This window comes from Ambystoma mexicanum, chromosome 12 (genome assembly GCF_040938575.1).
Source record: "Ambystoma mexicanum isolate Mex_15411 chromosome 12, UKY_AmexF1_1, whole genome shotgun sequence".
NCBI classification, from domain to species: Eukaryota; Metazoa; Chordata; class Amphibia; order Caudata; family Ambystomatidae; genus Ambystoma; species Ambystoma mexicanum.
The window spans coordinates 926933604-926950996 of record NC_090936.1 but is presented as its reverse complement, the minus strand read 5'-3'; the positions used below and the strand labels follow the sequence as shown (position 1 = coordinate 926950996).

The following is a 17393-nucleotide window of genomic DNA, read 5'->3' as shown; positions in this document are numbered from 1 at the left end:
AGTCCTAAAAACGGGCATTGCCCAGTGGCCGTGCAGGAGCAGTCTTTGCAGAATTCCCGTCTGCTCTTTGGAGCGGGGCGCGGCTCCGAAGAGAAGTGCAGGCCGGTGTTGTTGGAACCCTTTGACGGAGGAGTTTGGGTGAACACGCGCACATGAGTAAAGCCTTGCAAGGGGTAGCAAGTAGGGCATAAACTAATGGGAGAGTGTGAAGAGTGTGAATGCGCGGACATTGAAATTGTGGGTGTGGCCTGTATATGGTTTGTTTTGTGGTATCATTAATTTTTTGAGGAGAATATGAAGGAAAGGAAAATGGAATGGTAGGAGCCTCCCCGAGTGAGGGGAGAAGGTAGCGCCACTTATACTGTCTAACAGAGGAAAAAGGAAATACATAGGAGCCCTGTATAATTAGAGGGCTTGGTAATAGTAGTTGTTATTTTAGCTTGTTTTATTTGTGTTTTTATTGTGTAGGGTGAAGGCCCAGGATGGGCACTGTTTGATCAGTGGTATGTTTTGAGTTTGTGGGGTGTGTGAGCAGGAATGTGGGAAGATAAAGGGTGGGGGAGGAAGAGCAGTTTTTAATTTTTTGGCTGGAGGGGGATGGAAAATGGATGTAAAATAGACTGTCTTTAACAAAAGCAACATTATGCCGCGGGTTAGCCCAAGCGTAAGGACAGTAATGGAGTGACCACCATTACCATAGAGTACATGTGCAGTGCCCTACCGCTATACCGAGACAGACTTGAGAAGTACCATAAACAGTAGGTGACAGAAACAAGAAGAGGGGGGATACCCGGCTCATGGCCAGAGTAGGGCTCCCATAATAAATGTATGGTAGAGCATATGTCCATATTCCTAGCAGCCAAATTTAAGGGGAAATTATTACAGAGAAGTTAGAAAATATTAGACCTTTGGAAGATGTTCAAAGACACGGAAGAGTGTAAGGGAGAGGACGGACAAGACGGTAGCAAGGGGGTTTGCCCAGAACAGGTGGTCAAAGCAGCGACAGAGCGCAGAGGTAAATACCCACTGACAGCCTGCACTGCTTTAGGCTATAGTAACCCAACCTATCTATCCACAGCAGCGACAGCCCTACCACCCCCATATGTGTTCCATCCGGATGCCCCAGAACATGCAGATGTCAATAAGAGGGACTTGGAGGTGACATTGGCCTCAGCAGGAGCAGAACTGAATAGACTGCGAACAGTAGAAAACAAAGTGAAAGCCAGACATGTAGAGCAGGCACCTGATGAATGGAAAGCAGGAGATTTCCTATTCAGCATAGATAATACGCCCATAAAAAACATACATGTAGAAAAGGAAGGGACGGACAGTCTAGGATATGGCAATGCTGACGGGTGGAGTACATTCAATGAGTTTGAGGGTGACGAGGATGAGGAGGCAGAGCAAGCACCTGAACAAACTCCTCGTGTGGAAGATTTATGGGATGGGAGGTTAAGTAGCAGGTTTGGTTGGATGACGATAGCAAGGAAAAAGGGAAGTGGGCAGAGGGCAGAGGGAAACAAATTACGAATGCAAATGTCTCTCATACATAAAGGGACCGGCAGGCCTCATTATGTGCCATGGGCACCGAGAGATAAAAACGTAATAAATGCGCTCCCTGCCCTTACGATGGGTGCAGGCAATTGGATCTATGCATTTGACAAACAGACAGCAGTAGTGCCTCTAGTAGAAGGAGACATCCAAAGCCTATTAGTAGCTACTATCGAAGATCAGACTGGTGATGTATGGGTGAAAGCAGATTACCCGGGAGTAACTTTGAGAAACGATGCACATAATGGAGCATCCTTTAATAAGATTCGAGCAAAAATATGGGACGTGCTACTGCGAGCATTCCCTGACACACCTGACTTACAATCTATCATGCAATGTACCATGGGCGATGATGAAGACTCCGCCCAATTCATTCTTAAGGTTCAGGAGATATGGAGAGCAGAAACGGGTAACGCATGGGATCAATCAATACCCTTTTTCTACTTTTTCTACTTCATTGTTAAAAAGGGCCTAACCGAAGATGCACAGAAAGCACTAGACACAATTGTGGGGTTTGAAGCAAAGGGGTGGTCTCAAATACAGAGTATAATAGTACACCATTGCAGAGGAATAAAAGAGCGTGACAGGGAAACGACTCAGAGGCGGCAAGCAGAGGAAGCGAAACTAGTACAAAACAAATTAGCTAAAGTTGCTGTGGAGGCGTCAGTATTGACGCCAGCACAGACAGAAGTGACAGGGTACACCCCAAATTTCGCAAACGCTAGAATAGCCGCAGTGTGATCGGAAGGAGGACAAGGACAGTGGGCGGGAATACACAGTACCCCGGCCCACAGTGGCAAGGACGACAGCAGCAAGGAAGAGGTGGGTCTAGAGGGTCGAGGGGAGGGAGATTTGGATGCATGGGACCCATCAGGGGAGGAATGCGGCCTTCATTACGTTTGAACGGTGGAAAATGGGGGCATTTTTCGTAGGAATGTAGAAGCAGACAAGGAATGGGATACAGTTAAGGTCAACAGAATGGCGGTTCTCAACCTCAAGGGGCCTTCTCAAGGACTGATGCCCAGAATGAACTCCATACCGCACAAAATACACCAGGCATACACACAGCTGCACCCGAAGATTCAAGGCCCACCCTTACAGCAGCATCGATGCAACAATATGCACCCCAGAATACTTTCCAACAGGCAGGTGGGGCAAACCCATTAAATGGAACCCCAAAGGGTATGGTCGCCCTATTTCAAGGTGCAACCATAGTGGGGGGAACCCCCTCTCATTTCCTGGGACAAATACATACCATGAATAGGAGAGCCCAAAGAGAGCTCTTGCATGTCCTGTCGATGACACTTAACCCTGAAGAGGAACCCTTAGTGGGGGCAAAGATAGGAAACAAACCATTTTTTATGGTTGATTCAGGCGCTGAGAAATCATGCATCAGTGAAGGGGACTTCCCATTATCTGGCAAAACTCTTGACATTTTTTCTATGATTCAATATACTAAAGATTTGTATGTAAAGGTAGGGGGGAAGGTGCTGAGAGCTGCCCTATTGGACTTCGAGAGTTCTCCTGACAACCTGCTTGGCAGGGATCTGCTTAGCAAGTTGATCATGACAATCTCATTTATGGATCACAGCATTGTCTGCGCCATGCCAGGGATGTGCACTGTGAACATGTGGATGCGGAGGCCGGGGCTGAATTAAGTGCTGGCTGTGAGGCGGACGTCAGCCGTGAGGCAGAGGCTGACGCCAGCCGCAAGGCGAAGGATGAATTACAAGCCGACCGCGAGGTGGGACGGCTGCTAAGTGGAACCCCTGACGAGGCTGAAAAACAAACGAAACACCCGAAGAGCTCACACAGATGGGAGGGGGTTGAGGAGGCAGTAACTGATAAACAAAACCTCAGGGAAATTAACCAGCGTCTCTGGCGTCCATTTATTAACAACAACGAACATACAGGAACGGACGCTGAGCAAAACCAAAACACCACAAACATAATAATACCCGCTCCCCGCTCGTGCACACAAACATTAAACTTACCTGATAGTCAGGTCGGTAACAGCCCGTGGAAGGGGAAAGCAACCGGAAAAGGGAAGGTGACATTTTGGCAACCTTCGTACAGTGAGGAAGGGGGTGGGGCTTATGGGGATATTTATAGACTTAACCAGCAAGCCCATTCTGATTGGTCAAGAGCCCTCTGTCCCCTATTTAAGGAAGAAACTAACAACGGTCTGAGTGTGTTCCATCTGATTTCTTTCAGAACATCTGAGCTGAGAGAGAGAGAGCCACACCAGAGACGCTCTGGGCCTATGAGGATTAATCTAAGAAGGCAACAAGTGCATCCCGACCAAAGGAAGATCAGAAGATTGAACTAAAGACATATTTTATTTTTTTATTTATTCCTAAATAAAAGGCTGTTTAATTTCTAATTTCCGGTCCTCCTGCCTCATCTTTACATGCACAATGAGAGTGCAGATGAGGTGGTGGTCCGAGGAATACCTGTAGACCCAAAAATGTTTATTTACGGAATAACAGTACTAGTAGAGGCAGTGCCACAAATTGCCAAGGCTGGAGAGTACCTATGGATTTCATTTTTTGCCCTGTAGTGTCCCTAGAATTGATGGCAGGTACAATGTTGTCCCTAGACTTACAAGGGTTGGTAGTATATACAAAGAGAGTGATTGTCCTCAGAACATACAGGTAAGGGTGCGAATGGCGCACGGTCCTGTGCATCGATCCCACTGTACCCCTCACAGAAGTAACAGATGCAGAACCTTTCGAGAACAATGACAGAGATAATATTAGAGATTTGTATCGCCTGTGAGATCATGGTGCAATACAGAAGAGTACTGTGCCCTCTGATGGCTGTTGTTGCACCACCTCCGTTCATTGAGGCAGACAGAGTTATGCCCGCCCAGTTATGGACCACCAACGCACATGACATAGGGCTTTTGAAAGAAGTGACCCCAGTACACAATACACTGAAGGCTGCAGCAGTATTACCCCGAGTGAAACAGTACCCACCATCAAGGGAGAAGGATGGAATAAAAGATACAATTCAGGCCCTATGCAATCAAGGGATAATAGTACCATCCACCTCATCGTGCAACACTGCAATCTACCCTGTCAAAAAGGTCACAAGGGCAGTTGGAGGATGATCCAGGATTTGCACCCCCTTAATGATGTAGTACAGAAAGAATTTCCTTTAGTTTTGAAACCGGCCACCATTTTGTGTAGCATCCATAAAGAAGCAACCCACTTTACGGTGGGTCGATTTAAAAAATGACTTCTTTTCAATACCGTTGCATCCTGAATCACAGTACCTCACCGCCTTTACCCATGGTGGAAAGCACTACTAACACACTTCTTCACCCCAAGGGTACTGCGAGAGCCCAAGCATCTTTAACAGACTATTACACGCAGACCCAGGTAAAATCCAAGTGCCCAGCATGCTCATCCAGTACGTGGATGCTTGATTGTATGTAGTGACAGTGAACAGGAATGCCGAAGGGACTCCATTACTCTTGTACAACTTTTAGCCTGCAAGGTGTACAAGGTTGACAAGGCCAAACTCCAGTATTGCCAACTGGAAGTGCTGCACTTAGGTCAGTTAGTGTCAGCAAACGGCAAAAGAATAAAAACGGACAGAGCGGCATCTGTGCGTGCCACTCCCAGACAAGTGAAGGGCAAGCACAAATTCCTAGGGTTGTGCAATTACTGCAGAGCATGGATTTTAGACTATGCAGCGTGCACAAGGCCACTCCTACAGGGCCTCAAAGAAGCACAGAAAGGCAATCACAAACTCGAGTGCACAGCAAATATGATACAACATTTCAGTGATTTGAATAAAGTGATATCCACAGCCCCAGTCATTGCCACCCCAGACTACACACAATAATTTTACCTATTCTCACATTCAAACGGTACACTTATGACCGCCGTACTGAGCCAGAAAAGTACAAAAGGGCTACAAGCCATTGGCCTACCACAGCAGTATGCTTGATTCAGTTATGCAAGGGCAGTTCGCATGCAAACACTCACTTGCTGCGGCTGTCTTCGCAATTGAATAAAAAATGCTCCACAATTGGGATGGGATGCTCAGTAATGTTGTACGTATAATATTCAGCATTCGCCATCTTGGAAAGGTCAAAGTCTACCGTGACCACACAGAGCATCAGCATACAAGATTATCATCTTAAACCCAAACATTCATATTATGCAATGCAAAACAGTGAATCCTGCCACGTTTCTAACATAAATCTGTACAAACAAAGACTTGCAAATACACAACTGTGCCACATATGAAGGGGAAGGAGATGACATCCCCAAAGCAAAGGGGGAGTTGACGGTTCAGCAACAATTGAACAGGACACAGGACAAAGACATACAGGCGCGGCAATAGTGCGTCTCGAGGGAGGAGAATATGAGACACTAGTTTGAAAACATACCCATGCACTATTCAGAACAGGCGGCAGAACCCGTGGCGCTCCTCGAGACGCTACATGCATCACAAGGATGCCACGTGACCATTTATTCTGACTTGGCATACGTCACTACAACAGTGCATGCCGGGTTTTCACGATGGAAGAGGTTTCTGGAGAGCAGACGGTTCCGCAGTACAACATGCCTCACTGCTGGATACAATGATTTCCGTATTGTCAAAACCCTCTGTGGTAGTGGTCCACAAATGTGCTGCCACACCAATAACAGACGAAATTTTGCTAGGAAACAGCAGCAGATGCTTCAGTCAAAATAAATGGTGGCCTATCTCCCTGTCCCAGTAATTTCAGAGTATGTCATAACAGCAACGCACGCTCAACAAGACATACCATATACAGCATTGCCTATTACACAGCTGATCGAGCTGAAGTGCAAAGCACCAAACGAAGAAAAAGAACTATGGTCGAAGAGAGGATGTAAACAGTCTCCCACTGACTTACTATGGAGACAAGAATGCACTGGCAAGGCAGTTATGCCTGAAGAGCTCTTGGCAATAGCATACAATCAGCTACACCACCCATCCCACAGCTCCAAACAGCACATTATAGCCGACATCCAAAAAGATTAGTTTATACCAAACCTTCAGGAGCATTTCACAAACATGATTGTACACTGCACCACCTGCCAGACTTTCAGCACTGGCATGACGCTCAGAACATTATGAGGCACTATGTCCTGCCCCATTGAGCCGTTCCGTGAGCTACACAGACTATGCAGACATGGGGGAAAGATGCAATGGTTCCCGATAGTTAATCATTGTAATATGTCCTTTCTCGCGATAGGTTGAGGCTGGACCTTGAGCGCATAGGGATGCCAAATGCGCAGCCATTTTTGGTATGCAAGGTTTTCCCTCGAGAGGGCACGCGTGATGTATTGAAGTCCAACAACGGCACCCAGTTTTTCAATTAGCTTGTCGAAGAGATCACAGCGCTACTTAGCATTAAACACTGGATGTGCTCGATTTACCACCTCCAAAATAACAGCATTGTTGAGAGGATCAACGGCCTGCTTAAAAGCAAACTGTCCAAGCTCTGCATCACATTAAAGATGAACTGGGTGCACTATTTGCCCTCTTCAGCCTACGCACACAACCCAGTAAGGACCACCACTTGCCACCTCATGAAGTAGTCACTGGAAGACGTGTGCACGCACCGATCCCTGATTAGAAAGGCATCAGATGCCCTTTGGGCAGCAGCGGTCTTAGGAAAAGAATTCAAAGATTACTTGACAACACTGACACATACAATAAAAGGTGCCTCCCAACAAATTGCACCACCCCCATCAGTGGACACACCTAACCCTACAAACACGACAACTGCTCCTACACCAACACAACCGCTGCTGACTGGGGACCTTGTTTACATTAGGAGCTTCATTAGAAAATGGAACAATCCTAGGTTCCACGGCCCTTACCAAGTGGTGTTTTCCACCCCTCACGCTGTAAAAGTGTAAGGGCTCAGTTATTGGATGCACCTCTCTGTCGTCTACAAAGCACCCCATATAATACCCACCAACCATAATCTACCTCTACTGATCTAATCTCACTCTCTCTTTCTGCCTCTGCCTCTTCCTCTCCCCCTCTCTCTCTCTCTCTCTGCCCCCTTTTGATTTCCTCTGCATGTGTGAAAATAATTGAACCAGCAAACTCACATCACTCATTATATCATAAAAAAGATTCATAAGTATAATGTTAAACATATATGCGGGGAACGCATTTTAGTGCATCACTGTTTACTATTTTAATGCTTATAGTGTTTATTGGTGACATCTTTTATCTGGGTAAGCCATCTAAAAGAGGGGGAGGGGGAAACAGAGAGGCAAGTACACATGTCAACATTACCAATGTTACTGTAAATATGCTTAGCAACATGCGTCAGAGCAATACCAACTATAATAACACACCCAATGTACCTGTACGCAAGCGTATGAGTGGCTGTAGAATATTAGAGACCTTATTTCCAACTATTTTTGCATGTTCTACGAGAATCTATATGGCTCCAGGTACGCACAGAGCATGGAATCTCTGCAGGGCGATCTGGTGGAAGTGGGGTTGTATTGGGTGGAGTCACAACTCTGCGAGCCTCTCAATCAGGTGGAATCATTGTAAGAAATCCTAGCGGTAATCAGGGAACTCCCGGGGTCAAAATCACCAGGGCCTGACAATTGCCCGGAGAGTTCTACGAGGCATATCCTTCCATTCTTCTCCAGTGCTTCTGAGAGTATATGACGAATCGTTAGAAACAGGGACACTTCCCCCCCCCGCCCCTGATGCTGCACAAAGCAAATATAACACTCTTGCATAAACAGGGGAAATCGCCTGAGGACTGTGCATCTTATCGACCGATTTCCTTAATAAATGTTGATAACAAAATATATGCTAAAGTTCTAGCAAACCGGTAACTCCCATTGATGCCAGGCTTGGTGTTAGCGGAGCAGGCTGGGTTAATTCCTGGGAGAAATACTACATATGTCCTCTGCCGCCTCCTTGGGATCATGGAGCCACTGGAAGACACATCCCAGGCATATGCATTTTTTTTTAGATGCCGAAAAGGCCTTAGTCTCTGTCGAATGGCCCTTCTTGTTTGCAGTGCCCCAGAAATTGGGCTTGGTTCCCAGTCCATCAGACTGGTTTCTCTCCTGTATGCAGACCCCTGAGCTCAGATTGTCGTGGGGGGAGCGAGATCCGATAGCTTTAAAATGGGTAGGGGAGCGAGGCAGAGTTGCCAGCTCTCCCCAATTCTGTTTGCTCTTGCAATGGAACCATTGGTGGTGATTCTGCAAGAGCAACATATTCAGAGTGGACTAAGTCTCGGCCCGCACAGGCTGATTATACATCTGTATGCCGACGATGTGGCCCTCTTTGTCAACAACCCGATGGATAACCTGAGCCCCATAATGCGAGAGGTGCTTAGGTTTGGGGAATTTTCAGTTCTGAAAATCAATAGTAGCAAGTCGGTGGTATTCTCCCTTAGGGAGCAGAAGAGGAGGGTCAACAATCAATATGGTCTGAGATGGGAGACTACCGGAGTCCGCTACCTGAGAATACTAGTGTCACTAGATCAGGACGACCTGTTTTGGGATAACCCAAATTGCCTACATTCATTCGTTTTATATTCAAAACTTTCCTTTGGAGCGCCCCGGGATCACCTAACCAAGGCCAACTCACAGGTCGTTCAACGCATTCCTGCTGGACCCACTGCTCCCGTTTCTTCATTCATCAGTGGAAACAAAGGTTCCTGACAACTCTGGTACCGTTTCCGGTTCTCGCGCCTCCTGTAGATGGAACTGCCTCTGCTCCGCTCGCGCTCTGGTAAACACCACACACCGGAGCAGCACGCAGGACCGAGAGAGCTTCTCTCTCCATTGGGACAGCTAGTTTGCATACTGCTTCCCGCTGCATGCTCTCTGACCTCTGCCACAAATTCGAAACAGCATCCCGCTTCCAAAACAGTGGCGGTTCCGTCTCCTAATTATTCATGCTTCTGCTGCTTCCACGGCTTCTCTCCTGTAATGGTCCGGAGCTGAAGGGCCTTTAATGTTTAAAAGGTCCCACTCATGCGTGGGCCATCACAACCACTAGACTGCACACTAGAGTTCTTTAACTCTGAGCTCCTCTTCCTAGTCTCGGTCCGCAAAGCATTATTGCACTTGGGTTATTCAATTTACTTTGGTTTCGTTGTTTATAAGATCTATGGTTAGGGGACATTCTTAGAGGAATGAATGGTTGTTCTTTGCTTTGACAATTCAAAAATACTGTAGCATTATGACAATTAGAAGTAGTATTAATTCCCTGACTTTTACATATTTCATTTCCCTGTTCACCATACGGATTTGCACTCTGTATGCCTTGGCGAAATCTGGGAGAGGAACCCTTACTATGGAAGCAAGCTATCACATATTCAGGCATTAGGGAACCTTGACCCTCAGAATAGGGTAAATACTGTGTTTTGCCTGACTGAGTCCTCACATTCCCTTGATGGACTTCTCCTCCCATGTGATCCACCAGGCTAAAACCACCCCCAGGAAGAGGATCAGGCAGCGGCTGCCTTTCCCTGGCCACATGGGAGGCGACCTTCGGCTGGGATTCCATGAGGATTCATCACAGCAAGTAGGTTGCAAAGAAAGTAGGGGGCAATCTCATAGGGCAAATGATGGAGCGAAATGCTAGGAGATAAGACGATAAGCACAAAAGGAGGACCCACCTAAAAGGCAACCTTTGCATGTTACACCAGCTGATCTACAAGAGGTGAAAGAGATTGGGCAGCTGAGATACCCAAATGAGAAGGGAGATCCAGAGACATCCAAGGGGCACAGAGAAGCGAGCTATAGAAACAGAGGAACCTGGGAAGCCTGCGCCTCTTCAAAAACCTTGTGCAGGAGGGCAACCCAACCAAAGGGTGAGAATATCTGGTGCTGCCTGTGAGAGCGAGTAGGATGCTATATTCCTCGCGCATATTGAGCTGTGCACTATATTTCTGTGACCGTCAACGGGTATGCAGGGGACTGCATCCCTGAAAGCAACCTGGGTGCTATACACTTGATAGTTAAATGGAGCATGATGAGCACTATATGTCTGATCCTGGGTTTAGAGAGTCAAACTTCCTCCGCCTCCAACTCCCTCAGAGTCAGTCGCTTCTCCAAGCAACAAGTTTGTGGTATATCTCTTTCTTTGGCTTTGGCCTCCCTCTGGAACAGCCTCCCTGCCCCCCCTGAAACCTGAGGAGAACCATCTCTGGTTCCGGAAGTACCTCAAAACCTTTCTCTTTGCTTCTGCCTTTTCACCTCCTCTTCCCCTGCTGACCTCCTGGCTGATTCCAAACCTGCACTGGTTATCTGGCCACCCTCTGATCCCGGGCCCTCCCCCGCCAGTCACGCACACCTGCACTGCCTGCCTAGCCAACCCCCGCACTTGGGGACTGTTTCTGTATCCCTACAGTCCCACTACCAGCACTTGCCATCTGATGTCTGCACTCACTTTTGCACTTGCCACCTGCTGGTCGTTACCTTTACTTATTGTTGTTATTCTATTCCTATGTACTGCACTGTCCTTTCCCCCTAGCCCCCACACTTTTCCCCCTTCCCCCTTCCCCCACCCTTGCACTTGCGCGATCTGAATCACACCTGGCTTAGTATGATCGTTGTCTGTCCTCCCTTTGTTCCCCCCCTTGCCTCATCGCTTCTTGAAACACTTGTGTATAGGTGCGTTATAAATTCCATATCATATCAAAAAGCAGTCTGGTCGATATATCTCTGAGACTGTGTTACGAACAAGCAAGGAACATTTGAGCAAGAACAATAGGGGGACCAGTATCTCCATAAGACTGGGACGTTCTGATACACTATAGTTTATCCCTGTATGCATGGGATTTATAAAGCACAAAACAAGTTGGGAAGCAGCAGGGCACTGTTTATACATACTGTTAAGACTATTCAAAGAGAGAAAACACATTTTCCATTATAGAGAAACCCATAGGGCCAACAGGTGTTTATCCCACTACCCAACCTGACATGAATAAAGTCTTCTGCCATATGCTGTGTTCCCTGTTGGTCTGTCACACAGTTTATGCATTTTAACAAACTACACTTAAGTGCGATAGACCGCAAACAGCTTCAGAGCACAGAACATAAAAACAAAAAGATGGCATGAAATTACAAAATGCAATTTCATAAAATAATAAATACATGTTACTAAGATGCTAGGTACACATGAACCAGTGAATTCTACATAGAGAATACAATTTAACATCTCATCTTAGTTACAAAAGACTGTAGTCTTCTGCTTTTATATCATGAAACAAGAATCTTACCTCATGGTTCTCGCAGTCTTTTTGTTTTGCCTCAACCCCTTCTTAACATCCTGCTAGGAATTTAAGTTTCTTTTTATATTAACTGCTGCTTATCACCCTTCCATCTAATCTCTCACTACCTGCACACTCCTTTCAGAAGTGGCCATTGGTGGTGTGTGGCACTATAGATAGCAGGTAGTCACGCCTGCAACTCGCACCTAGAATCATGACAGTGGGCCAGGTATGGCACTAATATGTGCTTGGAGGGGGGCAATGCATCGTACTTAAAATACACCTTGGGAAAATCATGCTGATCATCCAGTAGGCACTGGCGTGTTGGGGCCACCGCACCTCCGGCGGTGCGAGGGGCCGGCCCCCTTGGACTAAAAAAATAAAATGTATTTTAGTCACTCTGCCATCATAAAGAAATTATTTCTGTTATGCTGAGTGACTACAAAAAAAACTATTTATTTTGAAGTCCAAGTGCCCCCCTCCACCCCATGACACGGATGCCTCTAGGCTGGAGGCCTCCATGTCATGGGGTGGGGGACCTCCATGACTTCATAAAGAAAGTCTTTCCATTACGGTTCGGTCCTTAACAGAAATAATTTCTTTATGAAGTCTGAGTGACTTCAAAAAGAAACCATTTCTTTTTGAAGTAATAGGGCTCCCCTCAACCCCATGACGTGTGCGTGGGTGAGTGTATGGTGAACGGGTGCACACTTGTATAGATGGGTGGCTGGGTGTGCGTATGTTGAATGGTGTGTGTGTGCTTGTTTTCAGGGGTTCAACTAAACTTTCATTTCGGGGGCGGGGGTGCTAACCCTTCAAATGTTGGGAGAGGTGCTAAGTTCATAGTGGGGGAGCGGCATGTAACTTCTTTATGCATTCTAAGGAGACTATTCTAGTGCAGCTTCAATGGGGATTGTGCGATAAATCGTAATGGTCATCCATGTCCACACTAAGCAGGCCTGGCTAGACTGGCATTTGCGTGCTGTCTGTCTAGCTGTTTCTTACTGCAGCATTGTATAATTTTCTGGGCATCTATGATAAAATAACCACAATCAGTGTTGTTGCTTCAACTGGCATTTTGTTGCAACCAGTGTAGATATGTCTAAATGTGGCCTGGCATGCTTTACTGTAATATGTTATTATGTGTCTAGACTGGTCTACATTGTGCAGCCAGTTGGACATGTTTTCATTGTGGCGTGCCATTTTTAATAGCAAAGCATTATATTAATTAAAGCATTACATTTCCTGTGCACTGTTGGTGACTTGAATGTATTGGATTTTTAGATCAGTGTTACCCTCCAAAACAATTGCAAAAGCTCTGGCCTGTGCTGTATAATGCATTAAAACACATATGTATATCTTTCTCCAATTGCAGTGTGTGGCGTACCCCTGCAGCAGCATGTTCATGCCTATTGTGCAAGCGTGGTAATCTAAGCCGGCCCAGAGTGTGGCGCGACCCGTGATTTGTTTCTGAGTTGGGGGGGGCCCCCTCAGCATGGCTCGCAGGGGGGCCAACACATTTTGTTTTACGCCACTGCCTGTAGGTGGACAACCAGGCACCTCAGACCCCTCGCTCATGGTTGGCACAGCTGGTAACTCTAAAGCACAGGACGGTGGGCAAGGCCACTGCATGTAATCATGAAATGGGGTCTTTGGTTTTCACACTAAAAGGAACTAGGGATGGCAATCTCTCACTCTACGAATCTCTCAGACAGGGAGTATTTATGGATTCATCAAGCACTTAGATTGCCTGTGAAACATAGCACTACTCCTTGTACATAGATGGAACCCAGGAAATAGACGTTGTTTGCACCGCTAGCCCGTTTCTCCCCTTGCACACTGCAACATCACAATTTAGCGGAAGGCACGGTCTCATTCCACACACCCTGCACTTACAAATAACACAAACACTATTGCACATCACCTCTGACATAAAAATGAAGCTACTTTTAACGACAAAAGCGAACTGTAGCTTCCCACATAACTATCTCCTTAAACATAAACCCCCCCCTTTAGTCCATAGTATACCTCTGCTGCACCCAAACACACTCCATTTAGAGATGGGATGCCTACCAGGGTCTTGGCCACCCTCGCATAACTTTAATGGATGAAATACACACACGCATAATAGCAACTCCCAAATTACTCCACGTTTCGGTTCCTCCGAGGGCGTTCAACCAAAAGCGCATTATGGTGAAAGGTGCTATAACAAAATGAATGAATGAATGAATATCACCAATAACTATTTATACAAAGCAAAAATATTCTCTATATCCATTTCAACAGCTAGAGTTTACTTTTTGTTGTTTGACATACTTTCGAGGTTCAACCAACTGTGAGCTGTCGAATTTTGAATATTACAAATGTGAAAGCTTTTCATTCCCTTATGCATTCCAGTTCTTACAGAACATGTTTTCACTACGGTTTTGCCAACTAGAGATTCTAGGTGGATACATAGCATGCAATTGTGAACTTTCTACCAGCAGTATTGTCATTCGTGTGAATAATCTGTTAAACTACAAAATGAGATTTTATAATAATGCATCAAAAATAAAAGTGTAATTACATTAATAACTGTCAATCAGTAAATTAAATTACTTTTACTCCATTTTTTTATGTGGTAAAATATTTATGCATACTTTAAAATAAATATTTTATTGCATACCTTTGCTGAATGTCCTGCACTCATCAGAAATCTGCAAACATTGTAGATAAGAACAGCACCTGTATGGATAGAAAGTAAATAACTAATATTAGAAAAATCAAACAAGGGCCTAAGATACATTAAATGAAGTTCGTGAACTAGCCCCCCTAGTTCCATTAACACATTTTTGAGAACAGTGAGAGGAGGTCATAGGAGCAACGACTCTGAAAAGAGGCAGTCACTGCTGCATTTCTCCACACACCAGGGTCTTCTTGCACGTCACGATGCAATGGTTTCACAGATACAGGTATAAACCGAATGCTAGTGGGGAAGACTCAGAAAGGTGTTGTGAGGTCTAAAAGTGCCTGAACATGGATGACAGTAAACTGTATTACTCTTACTCTGCCTCCTTAAAAGCTGGCGTGGGTAGATTTCATATGTTGCAGACGGCCCAAGAAATACTATCTGAGACAGTTCAAGGTTTTCTTCATTTTTCTAGAAAACCACCACCTCCCTAACCCAGGTGTCCTTACTTCCCAGGTTGAAATAAAACAATGATTGTTCTCTACCGTCTCTGTTCTGACTTACATTAGAAATAAAGACCTAAAGACGGAATGCTTTTTCAGTCTATTCTCCCTCAGGGATTCCCAGACTGCCGCTACACTGTCCAGCTATTAGTGATCTAAAGGGGGCGCTACACTGTCCAGCTATTAGTGATCTAAAGGGGGTATTGGGCTGTGCCTTTCCGACACAGTTCCCGAATTGGTCTCTTTACTGTCACGCCAGTATATGTCTCTACCCCTCACTACTCTCCCTTCTCTACTACTCTGCTCCTTTCCAACCCCCCTCCTCTTATCCTGCTTCATATGTCTCCTGTCCCTCCGATGTCTTTCACACCTTCCAAGCCTCACCTGCTCTCTCCTCCTCCCTCCTAGAGAGTCCCTCCTTCTTCTGCACTGCCACTACCCCACCCTCTGTCTATTCAAGCATCCTTCTTTCACTCACACAAGCACTTCACATTCACTCCGTTCCATGAACGCACTTGCCACTCTTTCACGCACACTCTATGCAGCGCCACTTGCATTCACTAAACCATACCTCACCTACTCCTAAAATCACCTCCACACTGCTTCTCCTTTCCTTCTGCTGGTCTACCACCTCCTCCTCGGACCTCACACAAACAACCCACAACTTCCCGGAGTAGTTCTGTTAGGGGGCCTTGGTCCTGGCTCCCGCAAGGGGAGTACAGTCTGGGTGTGAGTCTGCGACCCGAGTTTCAGTTCCTGGTGATCTGGGGAGTATACAGCTGCCATGTGGTAGCTGCTGCCAAGGCTGGGGAGCGTTGACAGCATGTATTCCAGGTGCAGGCTCTGAGGTTCTCTTCGCTGCCTCTCTGATTTCGCCAGTTCCAGGTTTCTGGCACTGGGACAAGGGTAGTGTGGGATACTGGAGGACTTTCTTTGTGCCTGTTTCTCTCGTCAGGTGCTGCACGAGCATTTTCCTTAAGGGGCATGGGGTGATACACATGGATACTGCTCGGATATAAGCTGACATTAGGGGTGGGGGCAGGAGTTGGAGCCCTCATCTGCCAATATCTGGGGTAGAACTGGCACTTGATTCCTCCCTGGTAGGCCTCCCAAGGATGAGAGGGGTTCCAATTCCCTCTCAACAAGGTCAGGGTACTGACCTAGTCACCCATAGTAAAAGTGGGAGGAGTCACAGGGTATGCAGGATCAGAATAGTGCAAGTTACTTACTGAAGTGAATACTGTACTCCTAGACCCTAGTCTCAGTGCCATATATTTGGGATGTCCTCTCCGGCAAAGAAACTGGACCAGACCACTTGGTGTCATGGTTTAGGAGTACAGTAACTACAATGAGTCACTTGTATTTATTCCTAAAGCTTCTCCCCCTGATACCGGAAACATCCATACTCCTCCTTCTTGACCTATCAGCTGCCTTTGACCTTGTTGACCATAACATCCTTTGTCAACAGCTCTCTGCCAACTTCAACTTCTCCCAAGACGCAAACCGCATGGCTCAAATCATTCCTCAGCAACCACTCCTCAAGAGTCCTCAGCAGCAATGCCTCCCCAATCCCATCACCTTCTGAGTCCCTCAGGGATCCTGCATCTCCCCTGCCCTCTACAACAGATACACCAAATCTCTGTTTGACCACCCTCTACACCAACTTTGCTGACAACACCCAAATCCTCCTGCCCATCATTGGTAATACATCGAATCAATCAACCAAATATACTGCATCACCCAAAACTGGATGGCCTCCCACAACTTATGCCTAAATGATGACAAGACGGAGCTGCTAATTGTAGGTGGTTCGCACTGTCTAAAAAATCAAATATAGACCCATCTTACTCGACCATCCCCATCAATAACACCTCCATACAAGTGTGGAAATACATCAATACATCAAGATACTGGGTGTTTGGAGAAACAAATATAGGCCTGGGAAGACCCATTATAAGAACTCAAGGACCTATTACAAGTAATAGCAAGAAACTATTCGAAGATATCATATTGAAGAGACTTGTGCTGAGAAGCACCCCCCAGTAGAAGAGAGTCATTCTCCTGGCCTTTTGTTACGTATTAATAGTGGTAGGGTCATCTTAGGCTAGTTTTGACAGAGGGCGGACTATTTAGTTTGGACTTCAAATCTGACATTTAGCACGCTAGTGCTAGATGGTGTGCGCAGTGTGTTCTTCGTGTTGGAGAGGCTGCTAGTTTTCTGTGCTGACTGCCAGGAGTAGTCTAAAGGAATGAAACAGGGGAAATGACAATAGTGGGGAGCGCTCAACTTGCTAGTAGTATAAGTTGTCTGCTGCTGCAAATACTACACAGGTACCCCCAGTTCCTCCAACAGTTACAAACATAGAAGTGGTGGGTGTGTATGTTAAGACAGAAACCTGTGCAGTTCCCTCTGGGGCCA

The 17393-nt window shown here is 46.2% G+C and overlaps 1 protein-coding gene across 1 annotated transcript in view; it reads right to left on the bottom strand.

Annotated features, from left to right (window-relative positions):
- The window catches only part of CFAP54 (cilia and flagella associated protein 54), a 3669934-nt gene that overhangs the window by 3202456 nt on the left and 450085 nt on the right, over nt 1–17393 (bottom strand). Inside the window, exon 5 of the mRNA XM_069629416.1 lies at nt 14469–14527. Coding sequence (XP_069485517.1) covers nt 14469–14527 — 59 coding nt within the window. The remainder of the gene's footprint in view (nt 1–14468; nt 14528–17393) is intronic.